Genomic DNA, 10,399 nt, shown 5'->3' on the forward strand with positions numbered 1-10,399 from the left:
CGAGCCCCGTCGAGGTACTGCTGCCGCCGGCCGTTTTTGCGTTGACCGGTTTTCTGAAAAAAAAACCTTCGTTTTAAAAAAAAACCCTAGATCGTTTTTTTTTCGGTTTTCTTATTTTACGAGCGTTCACCGAACCGTTCGTTTTAACGAACGCGTTCGTCGGTTTTTCTCTGTTAACGAACGTCCGTTCTTTAACTGTTCGTCCGTTTTTCTTTTTCGTCGGATTTTTCTGCGATTATCTCAGATTCGATTTCTGATCGAATCTTCGTTTCTGTTTAACTTCTCGTTCGTTTATCGGAATCAGGTGATTCAAGCGCCTAGAGTTTCGTCTCAAAATTCTCTTTCCGATTAATCTACTCAAACAAGTTTTTGCTACAGTAAAATTTGACCTAGATCCAGATTAGCAAACGAAGTTTCTTTCTTTCGCCGTTTGACTTTCGTTGCTTCTTTCGAGTTGATTCTTTTTGCAAAACCGGAGTTCTTAAGTTGAACTTTCTGGTTGGATCTTTCATTCGAGTTTTACCTATGCATTAGTTGAGTACTGATTGTATGCTTGTTTGTTTGCGATAGAGTACCCGGAGTGTGCCGCTTGTTACTTCGAATCGCTAGGTTTTGCGGATCATCAGCAAGGCAAGTAACACTTTGATCATACCCCGTTCATACCTAGTTTTATTGCATTAGATCTGTTACCCTCAAACACATTGCATGTTTAGGATCTAATAAATTGTGGGTATTGGGAAGTAGTTGAGGTAGTACCTATTACCTGTTTTCTATTCAAACCCTTGGGAGTTACTTCTACGTTGCTTTTATTATTGCCATGCTATGCTCGTAGACGTGGATTGGGTTTGAGTGAAATTCATGACAGATGTGAGATTGTTAATTAGTGGTTTACTTAAGGTGGCAACTTAAACTCACATCTGGGTGGATTGAGGTACCTGGGTATTCCAGGATTGCCTGTTTTTCTTTGGACCGCCACCCAGGTTCAAAGGGATCATGAGATTTTTCATGCTAGAAACTTCCGTGTGCAGCCGCAAGCTATTATGGGCTCTAGCATAGTTGACTAAGTTGTGTGAACTCTTACAGTGGTAGACTAGCAGATGTAGGGGAAAGTAGGTGTAACTGTCTACCCATACGTAAGGTGCAAACACTTCTGAAAGACTGTGTCTTGGTCATCCGTTACTCAAACACCATGTAGTGCGAGTAATCCAACGGAGGAGATCAAGTCTTGTGGGGAAAAGTGCACAAACCTCTGCAGAGTGTACAAACTGATCATGATTAGCCGTGTCCCCGGTTATGGACAACTTGAGTATCTAGTACTTGGATTATCATGTGAATCTCAACACTATGTTACTTCTAATTAATTTTGTTGGGTTATTGATGATCTTTAATTGGGATTGAGATGCTGTCAACCATCTCAATGTTTCACAACCACCATGATAGTTAAATAAAATTTATTCCTTTTGAAGTAGGATAAAATTGGCTTTTCGCAAAAATGTAACCATAGAGCTTTCCACCAGCCAAATATGCATGTAGTATAGCATTGTTATTGTTCATTATTCTCTATGTGTTACATTGCCAGCATATTCTATGTGCTGACCCGTTTTCGGGCTGCAACGTTTCATGTTGCAGACTTTTCAGACGACGAGTAAGGTGCCTTAGGTCGTGGTCTTATACTCAGTGATGCCGCTGGAGTTGATGGAGTCACTTATCTTCCAAGTCTTCCGCTGTTATCGTTTTAGATGGCCTTAAGCCATGTTTATCATACTTAATCTCTTCGGAGATATTCGATGTAATAAGTGTGTGATTGCTACTCTGTTATAAATCCTCCATTTGTACTGTGCGTGTCAGCATTACTGATCCAGGGATGACACTGGTGCACAGCAGCACAGGCCATTTGAGGTCTGGTCGCTACACCCGTAGCGAAGCTGAAGTCCGTTCGAATCATGTTAGCAATTGCCGCATTCTATGATTATGAGATATGGCAAATGGACGTCAAAACGGCATTCCTTAACGGTTTTCTTAAGGAAGAATTGTATATGATGCAGCCGGAAGGTTTTGTCGATCCTAAGAATGCTAACAAGGTATGCAAGCTCCAGCGCTCCATCTATGGACTGGTGCAAGCATCTCGGAGTTGGAACATTCGTTTTGATGAGATGATCAAAGCGTTTGGGTTTACACAGACTTATGGAGAAGCCTGTGTTTACAAGAAAGTGAGTGGGAGCTCTGTAGCATTTCTCTTATTATATGTGGATGACATATTATTGATGGGAAATGATATAGAATTCTTGGAAAGTATAAAGGCCTATTTGAATAAGTGTTTTTCAATGAAGGACCTTGGAGAAGCTGCTTATATATTAGGCATCAAGATCTATAGAGATAGATCGAGACGCCTCATTGGTCTTTCGCAAAGTACATACCTTGACAAGATATTGAAGAAGTTCAATATGGATCAGTCCAAGAAGGGGTTCTTGCCTGTATTGCAAGGTGTGCAGTTGAGCACGGCTCAATGCCCGACCACGGCAGAAGATAGAGAAAAGATGAGTGTCATCCCCTATGCCTCGGCCATAGGGTCTATTATGTATGCCATGCTGTGTACCAGACCTGATGTAAACCTTGCCGTAAGTTTGGTAGGAAGGTACCAAAGTAATCCCGGCATGGAACACTGGACAGCGGTCAAGAATATCCTGAAGTACCTGAAGAGGACTAAGGATATGTTTCTCGTTTATGGAGGTGACGAAGAGCTCGTCGTAAAGGGTTACGTCGACGCTAGCTTCGACACAGATCTGGATGACTCGAAGTCACAAACCGGATACGTGTATATTTTAAATGGAGGAGCAGTAAGCTGGTGCAGTTGCAAGCAAAGCGTCGTGGCGGGATCTACATGTGAAGCGGAGTACATGGCAGCCTCAAAGGCAGCGCAAGAAGCAATCTGGATGAAGGAGTTCATTACCGACCTAGGGGTGATTCCCAATGCGTCGGGCCCGATGACTCTCTTCTGTGACAACACTGGAGCTATTGCCCTTGCCAAGGAGCCCAGGTTTCACAGGAAGACCAGGCATATCAAGTGTCGCTTCAACTCCATTCGTGAAAGTGTTCAAAATGGAGACATAGATATTTGTAAAGTACATACGGACCTGAATGTAGCAGATCCGTTGACTAAACCTCTCCCTAGAGCAAAACATGATCAACACCAGAACTCTACGGGTGTTCGATTCATCACAATGTAACTAGATTATTGACTCTAGTGCAAGTGGGAGACTATTGGAAATATGCCCTAGAGGCAATAATAAAATGGTTATTATTATATTTCCTTGTTCATGATAATTGTCTATTGTTCATGCTATAATTGTGTTATCCGGAAATCGTAATACATGTGTGAATACATAGACCACAACGTGTCCCTAGTAAGCCTCTAGTTGACTAGCTCGTTGATCAACAGATAGTCATGGTTTCCTGACTATGGACATTGGATGTCATTGATAACGGGATCACATCATTAGGAGAATGATGTGATGGACAAGACCCAATCCTAAGCATAGCATAAAAGATCGTGTAGTTCGTTTGCTAGAGCTTTTCCAATGTCAAGTATCTTTTCCTTAGACCATGAGATCGTGTAACTCCCGGATACCGTAGGAGTGCTTTGGGTGTACCCAACGTCACAACGTAACTGGGTGACTATAAAGGTACACTACGGGTATCTCTGAAAGTGTCTGTTGGGTTGGCACGGATCGAGACTGGGATTTGTCACTCCGTATGACGGAGAGGTATCTCTGGGCCCACTCGGTAATGCATCATCATAATGAGCTCAATGTGACTAAGGAGTTAGCCACGGGATCATGCATTACGGTACGAGTAAAGTGACTTGCCGGTAACGAGATTGAACAAGGTATTGGGATACCGACGATCGAATCTCGGGCAAGTAACGTACCGATTGACAAAGGTAATTGTATACAAGATTGATTGAATCCTCGACATCGTGGTTCATCCGATGAGATCATCGTGGAACATTTGGGAGCCAACATGGGTATCCAGATCCCGCTGTTGGTTATTGTCCGGAGAGGCGTCTCGGTCATGTCTGCATGTCTCCCGAACCCGTAGGGTCTACACACTTAAGGTTCGGTGACGCCTAGGGTTGGAAACCTTGGGGGTGGGGGGCGCCCCACTTGACTTGGGGGGGGGGGAGTTTCCCCCCTGGCCGCCGCCCCCTTGTAGATGGGTTCCAGGGCCGGCGCCCCCCTCCAGGGGGCCTATATAAAGGGGGGGAGGGAGGGCAGGAGCACCACAGCCCCTGGCGCCTCCCTCTCCCCCCGCAACACCTCTCCGTCCCGCTTGTGCTTGGCGAAGCCCTGCCGGGATCCCGCTACTTCCACCACCACGCCGTCGTGCTGCTGGATCTCCATCAACCTCTCCTTCCCCCTTGCTGGATCAAGAAGGAGGAGATGTCGCTGCTCCGTACGTGTGTTGAACGCGGAGGTGCCGTCCGTTCGGCACTCGGTCATCGGTGATTTGGATCACGGCGAGTACGACTCCATCAACCCCGTTCATTAGAACGCTTCCGCTCGCGATCTACAAGGGTATGTAGATGCACTCCTTTCCCCTCGTTGCTAGTATACTCCATAGATGGATCTTGGTGATGCGTAGGAAATTTTAAAATTCTGCTACGATCCCCAACAAGTGCATATACGGGCCAAATGATTTGTGGCATTTCAAAGAAAAGCAACGCCAACACTAATCATATACAGCTGGCATGTTGATTTGTCCTACGCCAGCACTATTTAGAAAAAAATAGTGCTGGCATTGATGGGAAATGGCGCGCCACCAACGATAGTTGTGGCTAGCTGTTTTTCCACTAGTGAAGAGTAGCTAAATATTCAAACTATAAACCACTAAAGCAAAAACTAATTGGAGTAATGGTGGAGTCACATACCAAGTAGCAATCCCCCAAAACAGTTTCAGAAACGGAGCTTCGAGCAAAGAGATTGAAATCTATGGGTTTGAGAGCAAGAACACGAGAGAGAGAAAGAGAGCTATGGTGATTTTTTCTGGAGGTAGGAGATGACATGGGCTAAAGGGATAAGTGAGGGTACCCATGTGGGGACCACAACCTACCAGGGCGCGCCTGGGGTTGCTGGTGCGCCTTGGTGTCTTGTGGTCACCAGGGGCACCCCCTCTAATGTTATTTGTACCGGAAATTCAGAAATAATCAGAAAAAATCGTATTAAATTCTCAGGACATTCTGAGTACTTTTTATTTTGACCACTTTTTTATTGCATGGAAAATTCAAAAAACTGACTAAACATGACATTTTATTTTATTTAACTAAGAAAAACAGAAAACAAAAGGTGGAAGCAGAAGGTTGTGCCTACTAAATTCATCAACTTCATACCTCTCAAAAATGATTCATTAACAAGGTTGATCAAGTCTTATTAACAACCACTTTCGATTAGCATGAAACCGAAGAATTTTCGTAAAACACTAAGTTACCTCAACGGGGATATGTATATCTCCAACAATAAGTATGTCATATTTCTTTTTGGCAGTAGGTAGAGGTAGTTGAAAACTTTCAATAGTGAGTGTCGGAGATTTTTCAATAGCATTAATACCATTGACTTGGAATTGTTCAATAGTAGCTTCATCACAAAAATAAATAACATGCCCATCAATGATTTCGACCAAGAGATCTATTACCATAGCAACACTAGGTTCTACTTTGATTTGTTAAGAGGGTTTAGGTGCTTTGATATTACTTTTGCGAACCACGGTTGATACCTTAGCATGTTCAATTATCCTAATTGGGAAAGGTGACTTTTCAATATAAGCAGTAGGCACAACTAGATTAACACTGTAAATGATACTTTTATCTTTAGCTATAACCGGTTCTTTAATTTCTTCTTTAATAAGGGGATGATATTTAAACCACTTCTTTTTAGGGAGATCAACATGAGTAGCAAATGATTCACAAAAAAGGCTAATATCTCAGAGTCAAGTCCATATTTAGTGCTAAACTTGTGAAAATCATCGATATTCATAAAAGATTTAAGAGTAAAATGCATCATAAGACCTAAAACCATTGGAGATGTGTCAGTTTAGTACTATAACTTTGAAACTACAGTTTTTGATCCTAAAACTATTGGAGGTGTGTCAATTTAGTCCTATAACTTTAAAACCGCAATTTTTTGTCCCAAAACTATGCAAGTTTGTTCGTCTCAGGTCCTAAGCTTGCAAGGTCAGCATCTATGGTGCATTTTTTTTTCAATTGATCCCTTTATATGTGTTTACTTTCCTAAAACTGGTCCATATGCTTTCACATCGCAGTGTGCGTTGCAACCTGCACGCCCATGACCTGCATGGCCAGAAGCTGCAATGCAGCCTTGCTAAGAGCTTTGGCCCGGCCGCATGGGAGACCCCAATGCAGTCGGCATGGAGGACGAAATCCCTTTCTCTCATCGGGCCAATAGGGAGACCTCGAGCCAATTGGGATGGAGGATGCCATCCCACCTCTCGATCTCTCTCATGACATTGTCGTTGCCCCGACATCCTTGCAGTAGAGCTAGTTCTGCAAGTTGTTGTTTGGGCACGATCATGACGATAGGTAGATAATTGTCGTTGCTGCCGGACAACGCAAGGAGTGCGAGAAAACCGCGAAGCTGGCGCAAAGGTCGGCAAGAGTGACGCATAGGACTAATCTGACACACCTTCAATAGTTTTAGGACCTAAAACTGCAATTTCGAAGTTATAGGACTAAAATGACACGTACAATAGTTTTAGGACATAAAACCACAATACCAAAGTTATAGGACTAAATTGACACACCTCCGATAATTATAGGACTTCCGGTGCATATTACTCTTTCCTCAATCTCAAACACTTCCCAGTCCACCCATTTTCGATAGTTTTAGGACTTCCGGTGCATATTACTCCTTCCCCAATCTAAAACACTCCCTAGTCCACCCATTTCTTTAGGCCTACACACGTCCACCCATTTCACCTCGTCCCCAACCTCCTCCGGCGTCGTCAGATCCGCCGGCGGGAGCCCCCTGCTACAGCGCCCCGACCCGGCTGCCCCTCCTCCTCGAATCCTCCCCGCCGGGCCGCCGCTCCTCGACTCCTCCCCGCCCGGGCCGACCTCCTTCAGTGCCGTGCGGCAGGACGCGCCCGGGAGCAGGACTCGATCGGCCGCCCGCCTGCCCGGCCCTCTCTGCCCTCCGCCCGGCAGCAGGAGGCGCCCGCACGCCCGGCCCTCCCTTCCATTCGCTGGTAAGCTCCGCGGCCCCTGCCTCTCTTCTCCCTCATGCTCTCTCCGTGTTTATCTCTCTGGTACTATATAATTTGTATGTTTATGAGATCTCTCCGTGTTTATGAGATTGATGACATGTTTAAGAACTGGCCCTTACTAGTACTATGTACGGCCACAATGGTTGTATAAAGGCTAAGTCAAATCTTTTTCTTGCATCTCCCAGGTTACAACACTTCTGAAGTTATTTCACTTGTTTACCAGAAAGAAAACAGAGTTAAACTGCTGATTGTCAAGGTAATGGACAGTACTGTATGCTTGTTGCCGTTTAATATTTGACCGATTTCATTATTTTGCTGTTGCTTTTAGCTATTTCTTTCTTTTTCAAATATATTTTAAGCGCAGTAGGGATGAGGTAGAGAAAAACTTGTATAAATACAGGTTTAGGGAAAACTATGAAACATGGACAGAACATAGTGAGAACTGAGAAGTATGTTCCTAGCCAAGACGGATCTGCCTCTGCCACAAATTGTGCGAGGCATGATGAAATTGACCGAATGGACAATATGTTAGTTGACCTAGGTGGCAACCGTCCTCCACCAATTGATCAAGAACCAACCTCCTCTGCCAACGCTTTCTATAGGATGGTTAGCAGTACTGATAAAATTGTCCATGCGAACACAGCACACTCGCGTATTTCTGCAGTAGTCCGTTTGCTAGCAATTAAATCTCAGTATAATATGTCAATTGCAGAATAAGATGATGTGTTACAAATCATCCATGAACTTATGCCTCCGGGTGCTAACTTGTCCAAGGACTTCTACCAATCTAAGAAACTCTTAGAAGGCCTTGCTATGCCTTATGTCAAGATTGATGTGTGTAAGAATAACTGCATGTTGTACTATAATAAAGATAGTGAGCATAAAGAGAAGTGTGACATCTGCGGTACATCTCGCTACGAGGAAGATCAGAATAAAGCCGCACATAAAGTGTTGAGATACCTCCCTCTTAAAGATAGATTACAGAGGTTGTATGCACATGAGGAAACAGCAAAACATATGCAGTCGCACAGTCGTTCCAATTCTGATAAGATGGTCCACCCTATTGGTGGTGAAGCTTGGCAAGGGTGTCCGTCTTGTCATAGCTGGTGATGGTTTTGCACCATACTAGTTGAGTGCTGCTCCATATACTTGCTGACCTGTTTTTGTAGCTCCATTAAACCTTCCACCTGGTATTCTCTTGAAACCAGAGTAATTCCTTAGCCTTGTTATCCCTGGTCCTGAATATCTTGGTAAAATTTGAGTGTCCTAATGCAACCTTTAGCTGATGAACTGATGCAATTGTGGGCGGGGCTGAAGCATGGGATGCTTATCACAAGGTAAACTTTCCAATGAAAGCGGCATTTCTATGGTCAGTCCACGACTTTCCTGCCTTTGGTATGTTTGCTGGGTGGAGCACCCATGGCAAGCTAGCATGCCCTGAATGTATGACTGATTCCAAAGCATTTACTCTTCAATACGGGCGGAAGCCTTGCTAGTTTGATTGTTATAAGCTAGCATGCCTTTGGCATTTACTCTTCAATACGGCCGACTGACAAGCAAATGCGAAGTTCCCTGTCAAGCTATCCCTGTCATCTTTCCCTGAAGGGCGACCGACAGGAAATACTTACCCTGTCAGGTTCCCCCCTTTTCCTGTCTGTTTTCAGCCCACAGAAATATTTCAGATTCTGGTAGTGATCATCTTGGAAGTAAAAATGTTTTACCCTGTCATAGTTGCATACCTTAGTTGGCACTGTTTTGCCTCTTGAAATTATACTAGCTGAATGCCCGTGCCTTGCCACGTAATGAAAGGAACATTCGTAGAAAGAAATGCTTATGCACGAACAAATGACATAGCACACGCTCTCGTGGTCCTCACATACCATATGCACTCTTCAACTTCAGCCACTATGAGGTTCAACGCCTCCCTTTTGTCCACCGTCCTTTCTGCAGTGTGTTTCCTCTCTACCTCTTCAAGATATTGTTTTCATATGCCTGGTCTTTCTCTTTAGTTCTGATGACTTTTGTTAGAATAGTCTGCAAACCCTAGCATAAACCTTTTGTCCCAAAGTAATATATGAAGGAAAAATATAGTATGGATAGTCCCCAAGAATAAGTTATATGTTTCCACACTATCCATTTCCATCAGCATGTTAACAAAACGGAAATTATAAATCCTGAACGTTCAGGATTTTACCATGGCAAATCGAACCGTTTTCGATGGCAGTTTTAGTGACGCGAGGATGGCAAGTTTAGTTGACACGCAAGACAATTTTCTGGCAAAAAAATACACTGAGCACGGAGTTGCCATGCTTGCCAACTAAAATTGACATCCTCGCGTCACTAAAATTGCCATCAAAACGTTCGATTTGCCATCGTCAAATCCCAAACGTTCGGGCGTTATCGGGGTCCTAACAAAACACCCCCTCATCCCCTCCGCCCTCCCCTTTTCGCTACCACGATCGACCTTATTGTTGAATAAGCTACCTTCCTATGGCCTTCAGCAAAGGTTTCCGTCCAGTACTATGAATAGAATAATATTCTCTTGGGGATGAAGAGTTGTCCCTTTACATTGGAAAAGCATGTTACTCCTCCACCCCTATTTCCATGACCGCTTGTTTTTCTTGATTGCATTTAAGCACCGGTTTTACCAATAATATATTAATTATATGTCATAACTGTTAAAACCTGCATTTTAATATGAATCATATTTCCCTTCACTCGACCTCTAAAAAGGCCATATGATAGCTTTACAAGAAGACACATAGTTCCACATCGCATTATAAGAATGCCCCTTTAACAATGGGCATGAATCTTATGTTAAAACAAGTTAGAATCTCCCAGAAGAAAAGGAACAAGTTAAAATATTCCTTTGCAGTCCATTTCCTTCAAGAAACATTTAAATATCCTCAAGAAATGCAGAACCCCAGTAATGTTTGATACTCTAGAACTTTTCGAAGCAACCTGAACCAAACATGTACATAACATGTCTTTTTGAAGCAACCCCAGTAATGTTTCATAGATTAGTTTTAATGAAACTATTTCATAATCTAAAACATGTACATAACATGTCTGTTTCCCATTCCTTGCGAGTATTATCACTTCCTAGGCTACAAGAACCATACTC

General features: G+C 43.5%; 1 protein-coding gene across 1 annotated transcript in view; it reads left to right on the forward strand.

Annotated features, from left to right (window-relative positions):
- Positions 1-6,076: 6,076 nt before the first annotated feature.
- LOC123076121 (arginine-glutamic acid dipeptide repeats protein) overlaps positions 6,077-10,399 on the forward strand; it is a 6,282-nt gene continuing 1,959 nt past the window's right edge. The window contains exons 1-5 of the mRNA XM_044498533.1: positions 6,077-6,080; positions 6,211-6,226; positions 6,316-6,418; positions 6,900-7,257; positions 7,461-7,531. Coding sequence (XP_044354468.1) covers positions 6,077-6,080; positions 6,211-6,226; positions 6,316-6,418; positions 6,900-7,257; positions 7,461-7,531 — 552 coding nt within the window. The remainder of the gene's footprint in view (positions 6,081-6,210; positions 6,227-6,315; positions 6,419-6,899; positions 7,258-7,460; positions 7,532-10,399) is intronic.

Source organism: Triticum aestivum, chromosome 3D (genome assembly GCF_018294505.1).
Source record: "Triticum aestivum cultivar Chinese Spring chromosome 3D, IWGSC CS RefSeq v2.1, whole genome shotgun sequence".
In the NCBI taxonomy this organism is placed as follows: domain Eukaryota; kingdom Viridiplantae; phylum Streptophyta; class Magnoliopsida; order Poales; family Poaceae; genus Triticum; species Triticum aestivum.